A 24,557-nucleotide genomic window follows, 5' to 3' on the forward strand; every position below is an offset into this window, starting at 1 on the left:
CCCCAACAAAATGGACCTAACTTAACTGAACAGCCTAGCCCACCTAGTGTAGCCAACTAAGCCTAATCCTAGCCCACATTGGACTTAACCTAGGACTCAGATCTTCCAACTCACATCCATATCGATCCCGTGCCAAGCTGAAGTGTCGCCTATGCTCCTATGCTCATCGAACGTAAAAAAGGCTACTTAAGCTCGAGGTGAGTTTGATTGTATATATTTTTAATTGTGATTTTATTTATTGTATGCAATTTATTAAGTTTAGATTGTCTTAACATCAATATATTTTGGTAATTTTCATTTCTTTCAAATTTTGATGGTTCTTACCACCAAACCCGCTTTTTCTTAGGATTTGTGTTGGAGGTATGTCTTTTCACAATGCCAATGCCCTAATAACACCGATCGAAAGTGCTTGATCCGACTAATTTTTACTCAACAGAAGAGAAAAGATGCGAGATCTTAAAGAACGGTCCTCACACTCTTCCCAAATCCGAATCTAAATTTTAAATTCATTTATTTTTTTTTGTGTGAAAAACCTTTATTTTTAGCTTTTAAAAGTTCAAGATCCACATGGGTACGCATGACATTTTCTTCCATTTCTTTTTGCCTTCCTTCTCGGGTTCATTGGAATGACCTACCCCATGATTCATGTGCATGTGTGGTCGGTTCATGTGGATGGATGTCTAGTAGATACATGCATGGTACCCTGACTCTTTCATAGGTGCATGGATAGCATTTTGGACCGTAAGTAAATGGCCTAGCCCATGACTCATGTGTATGTGTGTGACCGTAAGTAAATGGCCTAGCATTCTGGTTCGTGTGCATGCATGTCTACTTCGTTGAGTTTTTTCTCAAGAAAAAACAAAATTTTAATTTATGGTGAGATCAAGAAAATCCCGTCTCTGATGCTACTCTATGTTCTTGGAGGTCGGGTTCAACTACGAAAAAAATGGATATTTTGAGTGTGGGTCTGAACCGACCCAACCCATGTTTACATGACACCTAACGTAATTTAAAAAACAGATATGTTTGATTCGCCAAAATCGTATTTAACATAAGTTTTTGGAAAAGAAACGAGTTTGCATATGAAGGTTTACCAGGGGCGCGTACTTGGGCAATTCGGTGGCGCTCCATACAATTTTGGGAAAATGGGAAGCACTCTTCTGAAACTAAGAAGGTTTCTCGTGTCGTTTCTCTAGAGCCGCAAATCGGTGGTCTCCTGGTCGTTTCGATGGCGGTTCTCTCCGTATCCCTCTCTCCCTTTATCCAATCCGGTGACGCTCTCTATCTCTATCTCTCTTTTTGATGTGTAGTTGTTGCTCGTGTGGATTCTTGGCTTTCGCTTTCATAGTCATATAATACATCTTTTTTGTTCCTTTTTCCTTTTTTCCTCCTCCTTTTGGTGCAAGTTTTTCCTTGATGAATTTATTTTAGGAAGATGATGATTTTTCGAACATTTTTTTGCAATTGGTGGTTTTTACATTTCACCATTCTAGGGTAATCTCAGAGAGATTTCATAAACTTGTTCCATGTATTTCAGAAACTCCACTGTAATTTATTTGTCAATGGTGATTCTTTTTTGTTTTTTTTATTGGTCCTTTTGGTTATTTCTGTGTATTTATTTGTTTCTTGATTGGTTCTTTGACTGCATTTCTTGAGCGACGATGACCGCCCTCCCTTCCATCCATTCAGGAAGAATTTGGTTGATTGCTTAAGCTTTGCATTTGTGTTTGTGTGTGTGTGGGGAGCTTTAACATGAGTTAGATGTGCTTCTTTAGATGAATTTAATGGAACTATATTATGACATAACTCAATGAACAATTCAAACTCAAGAAAGAACATCTCATCCAGTTTTGGAATATTTAATTGATGAGAATTTGCTTCCTTATGTGTTGGTGAAGCATGGGACATTCTTAGAGTTTTTTTCATCTTCTAATTGATCAGAAAACCTTGGTTAGAGATCTTGTAGATGCACCTTTAACACTTTTATCTCGTATGCTTCTATTGAATTGATGCAGTCATGGACACCGATCTTTTAGCTGTAGGATAGAGCTTTTTCATTTGTCCTGTTAGATTATCAATTGATGATAAAGTGTGTGCTCTTTGACAGTGCTTGGTTGTTATTGAAATATGTTGCTCTCCTCTTTTGAGATCCATTCAGGGAGAACTTAACCTTCTTGGGGCTGCCTCCTTTTTTCTTGAGTTAAGAAGTTTTACAGCTTGATTTGTCAATTAAGTTGCAGCATGTTCCTGTGAATATGATATGTCATAGAATCCCCATGAATAGGATTAAACCTCATTCAATAAAATTGGGATTCACCTTTCTTATTCTCAACCAATTTAAATGAATTAAAGTGTACCAGGAAGATCTTTCCTTGGTATGAGAGGTCTGGGAGGGACGCACCTTGGTGTTTGAGTTATCAGGTCCACAGTTACTTATCACTTGTCACCTAGTGTCCTCATTGCAAGTAAGTCCCCCCCCCACCCAAAAAAAAAAAACTTTCATTCTCTATTTACAATTGCAGGTAATTTCCCTTTGTTTGTAGCATAATGGCATTCTATTGCCTCCTTGTTCTTAGTATTCCATGCAAAGTTTTTCTCTCGCGTGAGGTTTTGCCACCAAACTTGTTCTTAAAAAGTGACAATGGTAAAATATGATTCCCTTTATTTAAAATCCACATCTAACTCAGTGAATCTGTTTTTCAGAAAACAGTGTTGGTTTTGAGTTGGTGCACATATTTAAATAAATGTTAATATGATGAGAACATGGAAAATTGAAAATCAAGTAGGTAGGGTATCAAATATAGTTCTTACAGTTTCATTAATTAATTCATTGATTCACCTATCTAGCTTTCTGTAACTATTTACAGTGCATTTATTCATCTTGGAGTCCTAAAAAAACAGGAACTTCTTATTTGTGTTTCAAGAAAGCCTTAGACTGATTCCCAACCACATATCTAGATAATAAAGCACCAAATTGCTTTAAAATAAAAAAACAGGGGAACATTTACAATCCAAAAGTAAAGCTTTAGCCCATTTTACAAAACTTGATGTATGATAAACTAGTGTCAATCATGAAAGTAATCGCTCAAGTGCTCCATGTTTGTGCCACTTATCTTTTACCAATATTCATTGGTCAGGTTGCATCACCCACTCAGTCAAAATACATGCTTTTTGTGAGTTCAAAACAATATTGTCATGATACTCTAATAGACTTACAAGTTACAACATTCAAAGACAAATCTCCAGGTCCACATTGTCAACTTTCTCTCGAATATTGAGAAGTAATGTGCTAAGAGATTACATGGCCCCCCCTTTTGTATGAAAGATGTCATTTTTTTAGCCCTTGTTATCAGTTTGTTTTCCTGATAAATATTTGTTACAAAAACAAAGATGCTATTTTTTTTCTGGGGTTCAACATACCTACAACACGAGCATAGTGTTGTCTATAATTCAGTTCACATTACCATCAAATATAGGGTAACCAACCTCAGATACCTCAAGGACCTCAACCAATTAATCTATCTCCAATTGTGGACAGTCATTTTTGTTGTCGAGTTTAATCCTCCACCAATTCCCTTTTCTGAATGGTGATGATTATGATCGAGTGGCTTGCACTTAGGTATTCTGTTATTATGACTTAATCACCCTTGATTCTATCTTCTTATGTCAATTTGGGTGAGTTTCATAGGCAAACTGCTTGATGAACAAGTCTCTTTTCATAATTCTCATATAGTAACAGTAGAGACTAAAGAGCTACAAGCTTTGTTCTCTATATAGTTTCTTCTTTATAGTTCATTTAATATGATGTGTTGAACTTAGATGTGAACATCAGAGAGGTTGGGCTGTGGGCCGGTCCCACATAGCCGAAGCCCAACTAATGTCTCATCAAGCTTTAAAACATGCAAGTCCTGCCCATGGTTCTTACAGGACAATCACCAAAGCCTTGCATGACTATAGATGTAAACAGGCCAGGCTGGGACCACGCCAACATTATTTTTGACTTGCATTCAAGCTACAAAACAACCTGTTTATATACGAACTGGGCCTAAGCCTGAACCTTATTGGACCTGAGCTATGTCACATGGGTACAGAGGGTACGACTTGGCAATTTCAAAATTTGAAGGTACGGGACATGGCTATATATATAAGGTTAATATTGGCTACTAATGAAGGTAAGAAACTAATGAGTAGAAATCGCTCTTTTCTTCAAAAATTCAAAAATTTCTAATTTTTTGTAGATCAAATGTTATGAATGTGATCTACATGGTTTGTTTAATAGGAAACATGTTTTGAATCATGTGATTATGACAAGTAATTAGGTTTTTAAAGGGGTCCAAAAATCAATGGCCCACGATGTGCCAAAAATTCATAACTCAAAAGATCACATTTTTACATCAGAAAAGCATGAACACATCTATGTGGTTAGATTGAGTCAATACAACTTGCACCTATGATTTCTAGCTCATTAGTTCCGTACCTTCATTAGTAGCCAATATTTACCTATATATATATATATATATATATATAGTTTGAGGATGACAGCAAAGCTCATCAGTATGCTAAAATATGCATTACATTTGAAGAACATAAAGCTTGTCAGTATGTTAAAGTATGTATCTCATGCTTAGTGATCATTGCTTTATCATCCTCTAGTGCACTGCATCAATATATTATCATGTTTTAATGTAAATCTGATCCTGCCTTAAGGTTTACTTGCAGGCTTGAACATTGATGATGTTTGTGTCTCTCTTTTACATTTAATATGCCATGTTGACAGCTTCTTTCTTGATACTTTAAATTGCAAAAGTATTGAGCATTTTCCCCATTTTATGGGTGTTCAAGTTTGTCAAACAAATATGCGTGAGACAAGTGAACAGTCTGAACAACATGTTTTGACTTCTTTCTGCACTAACAGTCTTGGACGAAGTCAATAAGAAAAGTGATATTGCAAGACAATATGCAGGTCAGAGGTGGCTAGGCCCTAGAATATAAACTTTGTGAATCTCTATGCTAGTGTACTCATGCAGGAGAACTATGCAAAAAACTGCTTTTGCCTGCAGTGTGGGTGGGTGGCAAAGAGAGGTGGGGAGGTGGATTGGTGGAGTTGTGGTGGGGTTATATCATAGTTCTTGTAGGCTGTTTAGTCTTTCTCAACAATATAAACATTTAATTTCATTTTAGAAGTCCTCCCCTCTATTTAAAAAAGTTTGTAAGGGGTTGACTGTAATTTTTGAAAAGGAGGGGGAATGAATTTTTTTATTAAAAAGGTAGGTCATATGTGGGTTTGGGCCGAGAGGGCATGAAAGCTCTCTCTCTCTCTCTCAGGCAGATTGGAAGAAGAAGAGGAGAAGAAGGTTGAGGAATAACCCTGATTTGCTCTCTCTCTCTCTCTTCTGCTTCTTTTTCTTCCTCATCTTCCTCTTCCTCTTTCGTCTTCTTCTTCCTTCTCCTCCTCTTCCTCTTTCTTTTTTTCTTCTTCTCCTCCTCCTCTTCCTCTTTCTTCTTCTTCTTCTTCTTCCTCCTTGCCTTTCACCCAAGGTTATATATATATATATATATATATATATATATATATATATATATATATGGGTTGGGTTAGGGTTCGACCCGATATGAACCAACACGTACCCATGCCGCAAGGTCCTATGATGTGTCTGTGTGACATAGGACCTGAGTTTGAAAAGCTGGGCCATTCATGTAAGTTACTCATAGCCTTAAATGCTTTTAGGCCTCACGTCTGTCTTTATCAACATTTGATCCACCCCCATGCAAGTAGAGCGAGGCGGTGGGTCTGATAGGCCTCTAAATTAAAATCGCCTAACACAGTTTGAGATTAGGGCTGATTCTAACTCGGATTGAAGAATCAAGCCTCTGATGTTGATTCGAGCTTTGATTTGCACTTCATGTCATCAGAATTACTGGAGATTTGAAACCACAATCGATAATCGAAGATATCGTAGGAGGTGTTGTGCCGAGCCGGGAGTGGGCAAACCACTGCAACTAGACGATCATCGTATGCAAGGTAGATTATGAGCTTTATCGAAGATCAGAAACTCAGAGAATTGCTCCCGCGTAGAGAGATCCAACGTTTGTAGATCAGTGGACTAAGATAGGCGTCAAAAAGCTCGATCCTCGCTTTAGTGCTTCGGCAACACAATCAGCTAGCTCAATCATGAAGATTGAGAAAAGCCAATGGGTAGCTAGTCCAGAGAGCGTCCTCACAGACCAACTTGATATGAAAATTTCCAAGGTTGAAAGGAAGAAGATGATAAAAAGAAGGTAGAAAAGACGAATAAGAAGAGACGAGATTTACGAGAGACAAGAGAGGGTTCTCGAATTTTCAATTCATTTCACATATGCCCACACTTGGCATCTTTTTGGGCTTTTATACAACTCAATTTCCCTTTCCCTACTAATGCCTTTTATAATTTAATTAAACCCTATGATACCTCAAGCTACCCTATCCAAATCCCTTATAATGCATTTTATTCCAAATTGTCTCAACCCCAACATGCTTTTAGCTTTATACTTTCACATACCCATTACAATTGCCTTAATTCTCCATCATATCATTTAGCTCATAAATGATGCTTTTGACTTGATTTAAGAATTCAATAATGCTCATTGCACCCTTTTTTAACATCTGAAATTCGCGTTTAAGAAACAACACTTTAGCCTCTGATATCTGAGAGTAGGTCTGAGCTAAAGCATCCCACAAAACCTTAGATGTGCAATCATCAGGAATGAAAATCAAGACTTCTTGTGACAATGTGGAAGTGATGTATGCGACGAGTGCCTGATCACGCTTCATCCAAGTAACAAATGCAGGGTTGCGAGAATAATATTCGGCAATCCTCCATCCTCTTTGGCTTCGGTTGTGATAAATTCTGGAGGCATTGGAGTCGATCCATCCAAGTGGCCTGAAAGATTTTGACTCCAAATAAAAGGGGAAATCTGCCTTTTCCAAGTCAAATAGTTGTTGGTAGTTAACTTTTCTGAAACTAACTGCCCCAGGAAACTGGAAGAGAGACCCGAATTACCTGAAGAATCCATTGATAGACTGTTTGACAGCGGAAAGAAACTGGTGGCTGGGACAGAAAATAAAGGACTGACAAAGAATTAAGATAAATGAAAATAAGTAGGCGTGACAGACATATTTGAGGGCTGAAAGGGCTGATAGCAGATCTGAAAATATTTTCAGATCTGCGACAAACAAAATGATCACTAAAGGTTGTGACAAAGATAGAATAGCAGATCTGAAGGGATTTCAGATCTGCGAGGAATAGAAGAAACTCGAATTAGACAATGATCACCAGGAATAGAAGAAAGGACTGATAGCAGATCTGTCCCAGCTTTCAGATTTGCGACAGAGAGAGAGACGATAATAAATCTGAAAGTATTTCAGAACTACGACATAGCAAATATGAAGGGATTTCAGATCTGCAAGATAATAGAAGAAAATAAATAGATCTGGGAAACTTTCAGATCTACGACAGATTGACACTTAAAGAAACATAAATAACAGAAAGAAAAGAAGGATGAGTTAAGATCACGTGACCTACCAACTTTCACACTGAAAAAGGCTCTGTGGGATAATAGATTTCAGATTTCAGATCTGCGAGTTTTCAGATCTGTCAAAAACTGTTCACGCTGACCAGGCAGGTGATCTGGGAAACTGTTCACGCTGAAAAGGGATCTGCTGTTCACGCTGACCAGGCACGAGTTTTCATATATTCTTCACGCACATGATTAATCCTGCTCTGATACCATGATAAATTTCCTTATGAACTGACGTGATCTGTTGAAAGTATGAGAAAAAGTAAAGGGAAAGGAGAGAGGTTTCAGAAATCGGCAGCCCCTGTTAACCTGATGGCTGCAATAATGCTTCATTATTCTTAATAGGGTTACAATAATCTTTTACAAGGTTATCGGATCCATATCCAATCCATATTCCATATTCTAATATCAACGACTAGAACAAGAGCATAATGTAGGGGTGGCAAAATCTGACACAACCCGCCAACCCGCTTCTTAGCTGGGTTCGGGTTTGGCTTAAACGGGTTCATGTCGTAAACGGGTCGACCCGCCTAACCCATTTATTAAACGGGTCGGGTTCGTGTTAGGGGTATGCCAACCCGCCAACCCGTTTAATAAACGGGTTAGGCGGGCGAGTCAACCCGTTTACACGAACCCTGGTGTGGGCTGTGGGCAAGGTGAAGAGGGAGGCGGATCGGCTCGAGAGCGAGCTCCAAAGTTCCAAACGCAGGAGACGGTGGACAGGGTTCAGAGCCAGCCGAGAGAGCAGCTCCGCCTGAACGAGGAGCTGATGTGGCTGTTGCTCTGCCTCGACATCGTACTGGGGACCGTCCCATTTGAAAAGGAGCTGAGGCGCTTCCTCAACCAGAAGATCGTTGGCTTGCTATTGCATCACCAATGAGAAGGAGGTGGTGGACGATCACAAAACCCAACATTCTACTTCTATAGAGGTTTTCGCTGGAGCGCGCAAGCATCAATACCAGAGTCAAGGTCTCTATGGGATAGTTGTTGTCGGCATCAATGGAGGCGGCTTCAGGGGCGATGGTGGTGGTTTTCGAAGGTGGGAGCGGCAGAGGCAGCCGGTGGTGGAATCCCCTCCACCGGACGGGCGGGCCTGTCAGTGTTAAAATACATATACTTATATATATATACATCCGTATATATATAAGTATATATATACATATATGTATATATATACATATTCTATTCTATTGAAATACCCGATAGGGGTATTCTTGTAATTCAGTCAATGTACTTTTTTATTTTTCTTTTTTCCTTTTTTACTTTTTCCTTTTTTGTTTTTTTATTTTCTTTCTTTAGGATGACCACAAGGGGCCCCACTCTTGTAGTCGTTGGGGCCCCAACGGTCAAATTTCTGACCGTTGGAGCTCCCAACGAATACAAGGGAGCCCCCTTGTAGTCTCTTCTTTAGTGCCTCCCTCCTCTATAAATAGAGGAGGTGTTCTCCTTCTTATGTATGGGTTTTATACCCCTCTCTTCCTTTCTTCAATAATATCCAACTTATGACTTTAAGTCATTTCCATATTTGAGAGTTTTTGTGTGTGCACATTCGGTGTTTGTGTTCTTGGCTCTAGTGGTCACTCTTAAAGAGTGACACTTGCTCTATTGGTGCTTCCGCCTCTTTTCATTACATGGTATCAAAGCTCGGTTGGTGATTGGCCTTTTCTTTGCAACGTGTGACTCATTCTTTTTTTGAAGAAAGGAAGGACTTGTTGGTGCCGATGGAACGTGACTCTAAAGTGGAGCTTTCTTTTAAGCTAAATGGGTCCAACTATCTCATGTGGGCCTCCGCTATGGAAAATCATCTTAGAGGTAAGAAACTTTGGGGTTTTGTTATGGGAACTACTCCCGAACCCTCTCTTGTTCTCACCAAGATCGAAAATGAAGTTGAAAAGGCTTTAGATGGCGATGCGCACATCAAAGCTATTAATGATCATCAATCCAAAATTGAAGATTGGGAAAGTAACCATGCCAAAATCTTGGCATGGTTTATGAACAATGTTGACCTTAAAAATTGTGCTAATATAGCCAAATTTAGAAGGGCCAATGAGGCTTGGTTTTTCCTTAAGGGTATGTATACCCAAAAGGATCTTGCTCGACAGTTTTTTTGTCAAGAAAAAATCCGTTCCACCAAACAAATGGACATGAGTGTCCGGGACTATTTTAGCTCTTTAACTCCCCTTTGGGATGAACTTGCTCTTCTTGAGCATAAGTGGGTGGCTTCGGAAGATATTGAATTAAGGAGGGAACAAATTGAAAAAGAACATTTCTTTCAATTTCTTCGTGGTCTTCGCCCGGAGTTTGAACAAGTAAGGGCATCTCTTCTTCATAGAAGCAAAGCCTTACCTATTGAAGATGCCCTCGCCGAGATATGTCAAGAAGAAACTCGACTTGGCTTAAGCATCAAGAGTGATGAAGTTTTGGCCGTTACTAGGCCCGGATCAAATGTTAAAGCGTATAGACCTCCCAATTTTAACAAAAATAATAATGGGCCTAGAAGGGGAATAATATGCCATTATTGTAATGAACCGGGTCACATTAGACCAGCTTGTCCAAAACTCAAAGGAAAGGTTGCCGCGGTTGGGGAAACTTCTCCGAAGAAGAAAGATAGTACCAAAGAAGGAGATATCAAAGAAACTCTAAATCACATCTCCGAAGTTCTCCAACATCTTCTCAAGACTTCTCCTTCAACATCCGGGGCCGCCATTGCCTACTCTTCATCTCCTCCAGGTATGTGGATACTAGACTCCGATGCTTATTTTCATATGACATCTCATAAAAATTCTCTTTCAAATATTTTTTCCGAACCTATATCTTCTTGTGTGTCAACGGCCGATGGTACATCACTAAAAATTGAAAGTATTGGATCACTTGATTTTAAAAACTTTTTTGTTCCCAAAGTAAGAATCGTTCCTAAAATAAATTTAAATCTTTTTTCCGTATCTCAAATCACCGATCATGGATGCCAAGTCTCTTTCTCACCTAAGGATTGCACCGTGCAGGATCTCCAGTCAGGGAAGCTGATTGGGCAAGGCCATAGAAGGGGTGACCTCTACTTTATGGATTTTTTGACTCTTCCATCTAAGCCATCGTGCAATCTTGTAAAAGACAAAAGTATTGGAATATGGCATGAGAGACTTGACCATCCAAATTTTGTAAAAATGTCTCTTTTTCCGTTTTTGAACAATACTTGTAAAGACAATCACATGACTTGTAAAGATTGCATTTTTGGGAAATCTAAAGCTATTCCATTTCCACAAAGAAGTTACTTTACCACTCGGCCATTTGAACTTATTCATTCCGATGTGTGGGGACCTTCCCCTATTTTGTCTAAAGGAGGTTTTTCGTATTATGTAGTATTTATTGATGATTTCACTCGATTCACGTGGATTTACTTCCTAAGTCGCAAATCCGAAGTTTTCTCTTTCTTTAAAGAATTTCATGCAATGGTCAAAAACCAATTTTTGGGAAATCTATCTATTCTTAGATCCGATTCGGGAGGCGAATATATGTCCAATGATTTTCAAAACTATTTGAAAGAAAATGGAATTTTCCACCAACGTTCTTGCCCCAACACTCCGCAACAAAACAGACTTGTTGAAAGAAAACATAGGCACATAATAGAGACTACAAGAACGTTATTAATCTCAAGAAACATTCCAAAATCCTTTTGGGCCGAAGCGGTTCTAACCTCTACATATCTTATCAATAGAACTCCTTCGTCCTCTTTGAAAAATCTTTCTCCATTTGAAAAACTTTACAATATGTCTCCCGATTATAAAAGACTAAGAATTTTTGGATGTAAATGTTTTGTTTTAACTCACAAGAATGATAAACTTTCCCCTAGGGCTATTGAATGTATTTTTTTAGGATATGGCGAAAAACAAAAAGGGTATCGATGTTTTGACATACTTAAAAACAAGCTTTATATCTCTAAAGATGTCACATTCCTTGAAGAGGAAAGTGGTTTTTCGCACCAACCGAATGAAAATATTGATTATTCATTCTTATTTGACTTATTGCCTAAAGAAAACATCATAGATGATCATATTGATCCTAATGAATCCCTTAGTTAAGATCTTGTTGAACATCCAAGCGATGATCAAAACTTAGAAGAAAATGTTTCAAGACAAATTCAAGTCTACTCTAGAAGGAATGAAAGGAATCCTCCTTGTGCCCTTGAAAATTTTTCCCAAAATGAGTCCATCGAAGAGACTTCTCAAAGAAGATCAAATCGGATTTCCAAAATACCAAATAGATTTGTTTCTTATGATTCTTTTTCGCCTAACTTTCGAGCATGCCTACTTGCTCTTCACTCTTTTCATGAACCATCTCATTACAATGATGCTAAGCAATATGCTCATTGGAATGAAGCTATGCAACTTGAACTTAATGCTCTTAAAAAGGCACAAACTTGGGAAATCATTGATCCTCCCAATGGCAAGAAACCCATTGGATGTAGATGGGTTTTTAAAGTAAAAACTAAGAGTGATGGTTCATTGGAAAGATATAAGGCTAGGTTGGTAGCCAAGGGATATGCCCAAGAGTATGGGGTAGATTATGATGAAACCTTTGCCCCCGTTGCTCGAATGACTAGTGTTCGATCCCTTGTTGCTATAGCCGCAGTTAAAAAATGGCCAATCTTTCAACTTGATGTCAAAAATGCCTTTTTGAATGGTAATTTAAATGAAGAAGTGTATATGGAACCGCCTCCAGGTATGGATTTAAATGGAAAAATTTTGAAATTAAAAAAGGCTTTATATGGTCTTAAGCAAGCACCTAAAGCTTGGTATGATAGATTTAGTAACGTATTAATAAATTTAGGATTTTCTTCTTGTTATACTGACACTGCTCTTTTTGTTAAAAGGACAGGTGACTCTATTATTATGCTTCTGCTGTATGTTGATGATATGATCATTACTGGGAATGACAAAAAGGGAGTAAATGATGTAAAGTCCATGTTAAAAGAAGCTTTTGATATGTCTGACCTTGGTTATTTGAGATATTTTTAGGGATTGAAGTGACTTATTCCCCGCGAGGATACATCTTATCTCAAATGAAACTAGTTGCAGAAATTTGTGCCAAATCAGGAATATCTGATGAAAAGAAAGTTGAGACTCCCAAAGTCATTAATGCAAAACTAAGACTTGAAGATGGTGTTCTTCTTGAGGATCCAACCCCCTACCGTCAATTAATCGGATCTCTCACCTATTTATCCATCACACGTCCATACATAGCTCATGCGGTTCATGCAGTAAGCCAGTTTCAGCATGCACCTACTTCGGTTCATATGGCAGCCGTATTGAGAATTGTCAGATATATCAAAAATACTATATCAAAGGGACTCTTCTTATCCTCTTCCTCCTCTCTTGACTTAATTGCTTTTACTGATGCTGACTGGGGAGGAAATCCCAATGATCGTATCTCAATAACGGGTCTTTGTATTTTTTTAGGTGAATCGCTCATTTCGTGGAGATGCAAGAAGCAGCAGAAGGTTTCACTATCATCCACTGAAGCTGAATATCGGGCCATGGCAATGACAACTATGGAAATCGTATGGCTCAGAAGTCTCCTTGCTGACATGGGCGTCCCCATTTCCACTCCCACCAAGCTCTGCTGTGACAACAAAAGTGCGATTTACATTGCTAGTAATCACACCTTTCATGAGCGGACCAAGCATATTGAAATGAACTGCCATTATGTTCGAGACGAATACCTCAGAGGGACTATCTCATTACCATATGTTACTTCAGAGCATCAACTAGCTGACTTCTTCACCAAGGCGCTCCCAACTCCACGATTCATGTTTCTCCTTAGCAAACTTTCGGTCTTCTCCCCGTAAAGTTTGAGGGGGCGTGTTAAAAAAAAATATATATATATATATATATACATATACTTATATATATATACATCTGTATATATATATAAGTATATATATACATATATGTATATATATACATATTCTATTCTATTGAAATACCCGATAGGGGTATTCTTGTAATTCAGTCAATGTACTTTTTTATTTTTCTTTTTTATCTTTTCTTTTTTACTTTTTCCTTTTTTGTTTTTTTATTTTCTTTCTTTAGGATGACCACAAGGGGCCCCACTCTTGTAGTCGTTGGGGCCCCAACGGTCAGATTTCTGATCGTTGGAGCTCCCAACGACTACAAGGGAGCCCCCTTGTAGTCTCTTCTTTAGTGCCTCCCTCCTCTATAAATAGAGGAGGTGTTCTCCTTCTTATGTATGGGTTTTATACCCCTCTCTTCCTTTCTTCAATAATATCCAACTTATGACTTTAAGTCATTTCCATATTTGAGAGTTTTTGTGTGTGCACATTCGGTGTTTGTGTTCTTGGCTCTAGTGGTCACTCTTAAAGAGTGACACTTGCTCTATTGGTGCTTCCGCCTCTTTTCATTACAGTCAGAACCCGTGATGAAGGTGACGGCAGCCACCCCACTTCTTCTTTTGGTTTTTTACCCATTCGTAAAAGGGATTTACGAAAGAGGGTGAGAAAGAAAGGAAAAGCAAAAAGAAAGAAAAGGAAAAGCAAAAAAAAAAAAGGAGAAAAGGCGGCTTTAGGGTTCTAAAGGTTGGAATCCATTGAGATAAACGGGTCGTCGTGTTTAGGGTCTATGTTATCGGGTCGACCCGTTTAATAAACGGGTCGTCGTGTCATGTAATCGGGTCGTGTTGACCTGACCCGTTTATTAAACGGGTTAACCATGTCGGGTCGGGTTACACGTTTATTAAACGGGTTGTGTTCGTGTTTGCCACATCCGACCCGTTTAATAAACGGGTCGTGTTCAGGTTTGAGGTATTCTGACCCACCAACCTGACCCGCCAACCCGTCGACCCGACCCGACCCGATTGCCACCCTTAGCATAATGCCAACAAAGGGTTAAAATTACACACGAAGGTGTGAATAAACATCTATTGTCTACATATAATAACACTAAAAAAATCAAGTGTATCAACAACTAGATCAAGAGTATAATGCAAAAAATGAGCTAAAAATACACACGAAGGTGTGAATAAACATCTCTTGTCTACATATAATAACATTAAAATATCAAGTGTATCAGTGACTAGATCAAGAGTATAATGGCAACAATGGGCTAAAAACACACACGAAAGTTTGAATAAATCTCTTCTCTACATATAATGCTAGATGAAGAGTATAATCTTAATGCCAACAAAGGGCTAAAAACACACGAAGGTGTGAACAAACATTTTTTGTCGACATATAATGATACTTAGATAAGAGACATAAAAAGGAGAAAACACCCGAGGTAAGAAGACTTGTAACGGAAACATACTAATGTCATCAATAAGAATATAAATTTTAACAATCTTTCGAAACACCATGGTTTCAAAAAAGATAGCCATCACAGATAAATAGAGTTATAAGCATCCATAATAATAATGGCCACAAATGAATGAAACACCACACTCAAATCCATAGATTAAACAACTGTCAGTTAGAGCCAAAACATAAGTTGAAAATCTAAATTGATATAAAATGAGGTGCATACAACTCACCCCAACAAACATCTTTGAATCAACAAAGGCGTATATGGATTCAGAGACCAATCAACTATCAATCGGATCCAAGACTAGTGTCAAACACGACACACATAAACTTTGATAATTGCAGATTGATAAGATGATTTGATGTACACACATAACTCACCTCAACGGCTAATTAGGAATACTAACATTAATGAGTTCAGAGGTCAATCAACCATCAATCAGACCAAAGACAAGTGACAACACATCACTCGTAGCCTTTGAAAATATAGCTTAATAAGATGTCATGAGGTGCACACACAACTCACCTCAACGGCTAACCCTAACCCAACAACAAGGCCAAGAGAGATGATGCATCATATAAAATTTTGTGATGGACAAATCAAAATGCCATAAAAGGCGCTACATACTTACATAATTCAATTTTCAAATAGATGAGTTCATATCAAATATCCGATTTGAAAAGACAAGTTTCAAATCAAATCCGAAAAAGGTTAGGTAAAAACTTTAATATAAAAATTAGTACAATCATATGCACAACAATATGTCAATGGATGCAATACAAGATGTCTCATGACAATTTTCACAATCTTGAATAAGCAAATAACGAGTCATGCTCAATATAAACACTCTTCATAGAGGTGGTGGAATTATGAAGTTTGAGAATCTTTCAAAAGATCATAAATCCACCAATAAGAACCAAGTGCACTAAGCACATCAGATACAAATGATTAATAAATCTCATTGAAGAGACAAGAACACATATGACTAAGAAGTTAGTGCTAAATTATAAGTCTATTATGAAGCAATTGAAGACAATCAAATGGAGATTCTCAAAGAGCTATATAGATCCACATATATCCACATATATATGATCACACTAAACAAGAGATTTTTCTTATAATGTAACATTTTTCAATAAGCATAACGTAGAATATCAATACGCAAGAGAGAAATCACAAAAGATCAACACATTTTTTTTATATGATAACAAGTCATGCTTATGCCTTTCAATAATTAAGGCATATACCAAAAAGAAAATCTTAATCCAACACGTGTCATTTGAAAATAATCTTTACTTAATAGAGCAATATTGCTCTATTATATATGAAATAACATATTAAAAAAAGGCTTCAACACGATAAAAGATTATGCTTGATCACATCATAATATATTAAAAAAATTTCAAAGATAGTCCATACATATGTTAAGAAATATAAATTTTAGTATTTTGCAAAACACATAATATTATAAGAAGCCACATATTCAACTTGAGTAGATAACTACAAAGGTGTTCTCTAAGGAACACACTCACAATACTCACAAAGGGAATAAAAAAGAGGTGTTCTAAGAAAACACAATCACAAATCCCACAAGCGGATACACAATAAGGCACAATATATAAAAAAAATATGTTTGATCAAATGAAATGAGTGTAAAAGCATACACAAAATGTAGTTTTTCACTACATATATCCATAATCTAAGACATCAAAACACCACAATTTTCACATACTTCACAAAAATATTTATTTTTAACATAACTCCTTTTTTAAAACTTACCATACATAAAAAAAACAATAAGCCAAAGATATATACCAGAATGCGAAATCTTTGAATCCATTTCATTTATTAATACGAATCCTTTCAAAGACCGATGTCTTGCTCAGATACCATGTCACGAAATGGTGCGGATTCTAATGCACTCTATGATTATCTTTAAGACTCAAAACATTATATATTTAAATAACAAACTTAAGAATTAAAAAACACATCAAAATGTAAATAAATAATTTTATTCATAATGGACATTAAAAGAAATGCAAAATAAAATTACATTTAAGCCTCATTACAATGCACTCAAAGAAAAATAATACACAACCCTAATACTACCCATCACTCTCTCACTTTATAAAGACACACACCGACCTATATTTATAGAGAAAGGTGGAGGAGAGAAGGGGAGAAGAAGAGAAATAAAGAGGAGAAGACCTCTCTCATAAAAGCATGAGAGAGAGCTTCCAATGGCTAGAATTCTAGCCGTTGGGAGTTAGTCAAGCTAGTTTGATTAGCTCCCAACGGCTAGAGTTCTAGCCGTTGGGAGCAAGTCAAAGCTAGTTTGATTTGACTCCTATATACAATATATATAATATATATTATAATATTATATATTAACAAAATATATATATATATATGTATATATATATTACATTAATCTTAACATAGACCCCTGTATATACACAAGAGAGTTCCTAGGGAGCCATTGGGTAGGGTCCCAACGACTCTATCCTAATTCCCAAAAAGCCCATATGGCTTGAGAGTGTTTACATTATTAGAAAATAAAATAAAATAAAAATATATTAGATTCAGATTTACATCTAAAAAGACAAAAATACCCCTAACTATATATGTATAAAATACATATGTAAACCTGTATGTTTACATTAACAGGACCACCCTTGCAACCTAGTTATACAAAGACACAAGCTTGGGTGTGCTCAGCCGTTTGCCTTGAGCCCAAACATGGCTTGCACTAAAGAAGACCCAAAGAAATCCATAGGCATTTCATTAGAGTTAGCTAGGGTCTAACGTCCTTTGTGAGCTTAGGGTTATGATGGGTAATTAAGGCAATTGTTATCTATGTCACATGGGTGCGGGTGAGGGTGCGACATGGCTGCGACGCAATTTCAAAAATTTTGGACACGGGGACACGGCTGTATATATGTATATATATTTTTAAAAAAATATATCTAAAGACTGTGTTGTTGCAGAGTCTGCTAAAGTCTGTGCTGACAGACTGTGCAACTGCACAATATATATATTTTGAAAAAAAATATAAAAAAATGATTTTTTTTAGTTTTTATACATCTTTTGCCCTAAAAAATAGACAAAAATAGACTCGGTCAAAGTTGACCGAGTCCAAAATGTGGACGGACTCGGCCCCGATGCGTTGACCGAGTCTGACACTTGGTTGACCGTGTCTGAAGCTGCACCTGTGTCCGCACCTGTGTCAGGGCGTGTGGATGCGGGTGCGTCGACCTTATAGCCGAGTCAGTGTGACTTAGATTGTAATGTGTTTGTGAAAGTATAAAGCTAAAAGCATATTGGAGTTAGGACAATTTGAGAATAAAATTGTAAGGGATTTGAATAGAGTAGCTTGGGGTATCATAGGGTTTAATTGAATTATAAAGGGCATTAAGGGAAAAAGGGAAATTGAGTTGTTGTATAAAAGCCCAAAAAGGCGTTAAGTGTGGACATGCGTGAAATGAATTGAAAATTCGAGATCCTTCTCTCGTCTCTCTTCTTCTTCTGTACCTTCTTTTTATCGTCTTTTTTCTTTTGACTTTGAGAAATTCCAGATCGAGCTGGTTCGTAAGGACGCTGTCTAGTCTAGCTACTCATCAGCTTTTCTCAATATTCATGATTGAGCTAGCTGATTTTGCTGGTAAAGCACTCAAGCGAAGGTCAAGCTTGTCGCCCCCCATCTTAGTCCATCAATATACAAATGCCAGAGCTCTCTACGTGAGAGTGATTCTCTGAGCTACTGATCTTCGATCAAACTCATATCTACCTTGCATAAGACATTGATCGCCTAGTTGCAGTGGTTTGCTTACTCCCGGCTCATTGCAGCACCTCCTATAGTATATCTGAACGCCTATCGTGGTTTCATATCTCCGGCTTCAATTTTGGTGACCTGAAGTGCAAATCCCAGCAAATCAAGCTCGGATCAACATCAAAAGCTTGATTCCTCAATCCGAGTTACAATCAGCCCTAATCTCAAATTGTGTTAGGCGATTTCAGGCTAAGGGCCTATTAGGGTTCCAATGGGTTTTTTACAAGATGGTCATGTTTCAGTTCTGCTCCACACTTTCCCGTAGTGTGCCTAGTTTTAAGCTTGGATTCACTCTATTTGTCCAGCATTTAGTAACTATAATTGCTCAATGCAGTCATTCCCTTCACTAGGTTCAGAAACTTTTCTTGCAGGGTAACTCCAAGTTCTTGTTGGCAAACTAGGGCTTCTTAACTTTCATAGAGTTTGATGATCATGCATGTAGTTGTATTGTTTTACTAAGCTATTTCATCTTTCTGGTACATCTAGATTTACACTTTTGCTTATGTTGTTTTCTGGCCGGTGCTTGCATTAGGTATTTATATATCTCCGATGCACTCTCTATTATAATTGTTGTTAATTAGAGATTATTGGGAATTCATCAGTGCTGTTTTTATTTCATTTCTTGATTTTTTACTTTGGCAAAAGAATTTCCTTCAGTAATATATTTGAATTACCTGTGACATTTGAGTACAAACTAAAGTCCATGAGTGTTCTGTTCCAGAACATAATCTACATAAGTGTCGACTGAGTTGTATTTCAAACGTATAAAATGTGCTTCTTTGGCATAATTATTTTTCTTGCATTGTGTCATAGTTCATTTCCTTGTCTTGAACAGCATTTTGATGTGTTATAGTGTGTTTCCTTTATAGGATCTCAAACCAGAAGATTTCAGTCTATCAAAAAAGAAAGAGTCTGTCTGCAAAAGAGAAGCAGGCAAATAGTTGCTCAGGTTGCTGGGTTGTCTGGTGAAGTGAATCTTCATGCTAATTCTCCATTGGTTAAGATGTGTGGCATTACTTCTGCCAGGGATTCAGAAATTGCTGCAAAAGCAGGTGCTAATTTTATAGGGATGATAATTTGGCCCAATTCAAAACGTTCTGTATCACCCCAAGTGGCATCGGATATTTCAAAGGCTGCAAGAGAATGTGGAGCAGAGCCTGTTGGAGTATTTGTTGATGAGGATGCAGATACAATATTAAGGTTCTCTGATGCATCAGACATTGAACTCGTGCAGGTAATTTTTGGTCCAATGACTTAATCCTCCCTCAATAATCAATATGCTATAATTCCCAATGATCAGGAATAGAAATTGAATGAATGCAGCTCCATGGAGATGGTGCTCGTGCTGCTCTTCCCTTTTTGCTCCGACAGCGCCAGATAGTGTATGTTTTGCATGCTGATGAAACTGGAAAGCTTTGCACAGGAATTCCAGATGATGAATCTCTTGCTTTAGTTGATTGGGTTCTGGTAGATAGTGTTCAGGGTGGCAGGTTTGTGACACCATTCTGATCTCCGAAATGTTCGGTAGCTTTTACTCTGGGTTTGTTTAGCCCAGGAGAATGAAGATTAGTAATAATGATGCATACAGCATACAAGTGTAACAGCCCTGAGTGCCTGATTCATGCACATTCATTTTCATGCATGAGCTTGAAATTTAGTGATAAATCTGCACCACAATATGCAAGTACATGCATGCTTGCATCATTTACATTCATGCTTATAAGGAAGATTTTCTAAAATGGAAGCACTCTTTCATCTATGATAGTGAATATATATATATATATATATATATATATATATATATATATATATATATATATATATATACTGCTAAGATTGTGTAAGAAAATAACAGAGATATGCAGTTGCATTTCTTTTGTTGATATTGATTCATTCACAAAGCTTGGGTGTTGTAACTGGGAATTATTATTATCATCTAAAACTTTGTATATTCTTTTTTGGTTTAACATAATAGACTATTTTGTTTATCAATATTATATGTCTTCTCTATCATCCGGGACTCTCCTAGCTGACAGCTAATGCCATCTTATTGGTATCTGTGTCTGAGTTTGATATGTTGACAAGGAATAACTGAAAGGTTGTTTTACTTCTACAATAAAAAACTTAATTCTATTTTGTATTTTATATGTTATGCACAAAACCTTCATCCCTTCTTTCGTCATGGGAGGTTCCCTGCTGAGTCAGAGATTTGTTGCCTCTACTTGAGAGCATTAAGAATTTGCTTGATGCAAAAGAATAAAGAATGAGAGAACCGGATGAATCCAAAGCCCAGCAAAGTACAGGATCGTAAATGCATGAATGTGACGGGGCCAAAAATCTTTCATCGATCCAAAGAACCAAAGGCTTAGCAAGCCTGACTCAAACCTAGGTCTATTCATGTCCAGTCCATCCATTATAGCTCTTTGTACTCTTTAAAACTTGTTAGCTGAAGAATTTAGAATTCTGTCACCTACCAGTATCTTAATTCTTAACCAGTATGTTATGGGCATCTTTCTTTCTATGATGCTGAAGTTGATAAATGTCCTCGTAGAATTATGTCAGTCTGTCTATCTGGAAGTGTTGTTGGATTGTGAGTGTTAAACGCTTTTTAGAAGAGAGTTTCACTTTAACTATTCTATTTTGATGCTGACATGTATGTTTTTGTTATACGAGGTAGGTATTCTTCGTCATGTTTGGTATGTTCCTTTCATGCTTCCTTGCCAATTCTTTTTATATGGCCGCCCTATGAGAAATCTGTGTTTCTATGTGTGTATGCATGTTTGCGTGCGTAACTGTTTATATGACAATTTTTTAGAGTGTGTTCATGCACACTTGCATGGCTACTCATTGATGTCTGTGTGCTTGTTATACTATCTGTACCTGATGTTGGTTTATATGCTAATGCACATTCATTCATGCTACCATGCATGAACCCATGCCATGTCTTCACGTACAAGTAATTTTGTTTTTATTTGCATGCAGTGGCAAAGGATTTGACTGGATGAGATTTAAACTGCCTTCCCTTCAAAGTAAGAGTGGATGGCTTTTGGCAGGAGGTCTCAACCCGAAAAATGTTCGTCAAGCTATTGAAATTCTCAAACCTCATGGAGTGGATGTGAGCAGTGGTATATGTGCACCAGATGGGATCGCAAAGGATCCCCAAAAAATATCAGCCTTTATGCTCAACACAAGGTCTGCAAACTGAATACAGAAACCGAACACTTGAATGTTTTTCTGCATAGTGCATGAAGAAGTCCTTGGGTGCTATAATTTATTACAGCAGATTGAGAATCAATTCTTTTGAGAATGGCTGTCTTGCCTACATAGAGAAAAATAATGAGAATAAATGTTTTTTTAGAACATCTGACTTTTTTTAGATCAACAACCCGCAGCATTATGGCTTCAAATTCATCAAGTACCATTGTTTTCGGTGGGACTTTGTTGGTTGCCTGAATTGACTGCCGGAATCAAGTCTCATCCGGGACAGTGGTCTAAAGCATGATCTCAAATGTCACTGATATTTTGAAGATATCATGATAATTTCAAAGGCCAATATCATACCGAAAAAACATGCCATGTGTTCAAAATACTACCTATTTTGAGAATGTCATGTTCTTATCAGGATATTAACATGATAGATATTTTCAGTTTTTTTCTAATTTTTATGTTTTTGTTTATATTCATCTATTCTATATACATTTGATATTTTATGTATACAGGTATTTTGTCAACATTTTCTTGAGAAATCTGATTTTTCCAACATGTAAATGAAAATTTTCCTCATCTATATTTTTCCAAGAACGAGATTTGCGACTGTGCTATAAAATTTGGTACATCAGTGGGATTCTCAATCTATTTGTTGACTAAAGTGGGTTTGAATACCTTGGAGAAGTTTTCAGTAGTCCTATATGTATAGAATATGAGTATATAGTCACTAGAATATGATAACTACCGTGTGAACTGCGACTTTCATGGATTTATTGTTCTTTTCTCTTAAATCTAACAGTACGGATGTAATCTACAGGCTTGGTTTTATAAGGATCAGCTCTTATTCATCAGATTATGATGCATAAATGAGATTTTTGTAAGGCTTTAAATTCAATTTCTCATAATCTTTATAAATATTCAAGCATTTAAAAATTAAATATTTCATTGAAAATACAAACAATTGATTCCTAGCAAATTTATCATGCTGAACACATCTACATGGTTGGATTTGCAAAAAAGAATGCCCATATTTCTGGTTGTCATATTCTAGGGAATATGATGGGTAGCTGCTCACTTGTTAGGTGCTCAAACGGAGGTCACTCATGCTGAGCGTTCATCGTGCGGCGTGATGGACGCTCAAAGTCATTTTGCGCAAAAAAAACTTTTACTAATACTATTTTAGCACCAGTAAAAGTCTAAAAGTGTTAGCTAAAACATTTACTAACACTAAAATAGTGTCAGTAAAAGTTTTGTTTTGCACAAATTGATGATGAGCGTCTATCATGCTGCCCGATGGACATTCAGCGTGAATAACCTTCGTTTGAGCACATAACGAGTGAACAGATACCGATTTTCATATATATATATATATATATATATATATATATATATATATAGAGAGAGAGAGAGAGAGAGAGAGAGAGATCCAAACATGCTAAATGGGGTTTTTGTGTTTTTTTTGTTTTATTTTTTAAATTCTGATTGTGCATATGTGCTCTAAGTACTTGGTGTTATAAGTATTAGCTCTTGGAGCATTTGATTTAGACACATGGATGAGTTAATATGAGGTTTGAAAAATCACCAGTCCAAAATCTTTCTAAAGTTTTGAGGCTTAGAATGTCATTTTTTCATCAAATTAAAACACACGATCTTGGTGTCGATTCCTAGTAAGTCGACCAAACCCATTTAGCACGTTTGGGTCTCTCTCTCTCTCTCTCTCTCTCTCTCTCTCTCTCTCTCTCTATATATATATATATATATATATATATATATATATATATATATATATATATAGGATCCACGCTAAATATGGCATGATGTTAAATGAAACATTTTTCAGATTTTCTGTATTTTTTCGAAATTCAGACTGTACATATGTAATCTATATGATTGTTTTTATAGGAATCAGTTCTTGGAGGATTTGGTTACACTGCATGGACATGTGCTTATAAGGTTTCAAAAATCAAGGGCCTACAACAATTTTTATAAATTTTTTCGGCTCTAAATGCCATTTTTCATCCAAAATGCATGATCAAATCAAGGGCCTACAACAATTTTTATAAAATTTTTCGGCTCTAAATGCCATTTTTCATCCAAAATGCATGATCTAAGGGTCGATTTCTAGTAAACCAATCATGCTGAACACACCTATGAAGAAAAAACACGGGTAATCTGTTAGCATATTTCATTTAGCACTGCCCATTTTGTAGGTTTTCATTTTCATATACACACACCACACTTTTTTTTCAAGTTAACATGGAAAAACAACCACTATCGTTTGGATGTTACGGGCTGAGAGGTGTCACGTTGACTGTGGACCTGAATCAGTCCAAACCTCATGTTGGCCCGGTCAAGATGGGTGCACAAGGTGTCCAACACAAGGTGACGTGCACTAACAGCTCCTACCAAACAGGCAGAGCCCTGGTTGGTGTTAGTATACTTTATATTGATCCACATGAAAGCCCACATATAAATATACAAAAAAAGGTTTTCATGTGCCCACAAGGGTTTCTCTCATCTGGTAGGGGCGACTTGTAAATATCACCAAGTTGATGGGACTTCCCGAGTTTGAAACCCACATGGTTGTCCCTCGCTGCAAGATCGAAGATGTAATGTTTCGAGATTTTTAACCTTTGAAAAATGCGTAAAAATTA

At 37.1% G+C, this 24,557-nt stretch overlaps 1 protein-coding gene across 1 annotated transcript; it reads left to right on the plus strand.

Moving 5' to 3' along the window:
• Positions 1 to 1,080: 1,080 nt before the first annotated feature.
• On the plus strand, positions 1,081 to 22,058 carry PAI1 (phosphoribosylanthranilate isomerase 1). The gene is made up of 4 exons (XM_089996552.1): positions 1,081 to 1,271; positions 19,566 to 19,930; positions 20,020 to 20,186; positions 21,679 to 22,058. Exons 1-4 carry the CDS (start codon positions 1,229 to 1,231, stop codon positions 21,899 to 21,901), a joined length of 798 nt encoding a protein of 265 aa, XP_089852678.1. The 5' UTR covers positions 1,081 to 1,228; the 3' UTR covers positions 21,902 to 22,058.
• Positions 22,059 to 24,557: the final 2,499 nt, after the last annotated feature.

The sequence above is a fragment of the Nuphar pumila genome, chromosome 2 (genome assembly GCF_984573655.1).
Source record: "Nuphar pumila chromosome 2, dmNupPumi1.hap1.1, whole genome shotgun sequence".
NCBI lineage: Eukaryota > Viridiplantae > Streptophyta > Magnoliopsida > Nymphaeales > Nymphaeaceae > Nuphar > Nuphar pumila.

Bases quoted from the DNA above. Each gene is read 5' to 3' on its own strand.
- PAI1 (XM_089996552.1), top strand. From the start codon at position 1,229: ATGGCGGTTCTCTCCGTATCCCTCTCTCCCTTTATCCAATCCG. The intron at 1,272-19,565 runs GTGACGCTCTCT...TTTCCTTTATAG, and splicing joins CTCTCCCTTTATCCAATCCG to GATCTCAAACCAGAAGATTT. The intron at 20,187-21,678 runs GTTTGTGACACC...ATTTGCATGCAG, and splicing joins GATAGTGTTCAGGGTGGCAG to TGGCAAAGGATTTGACTGGA.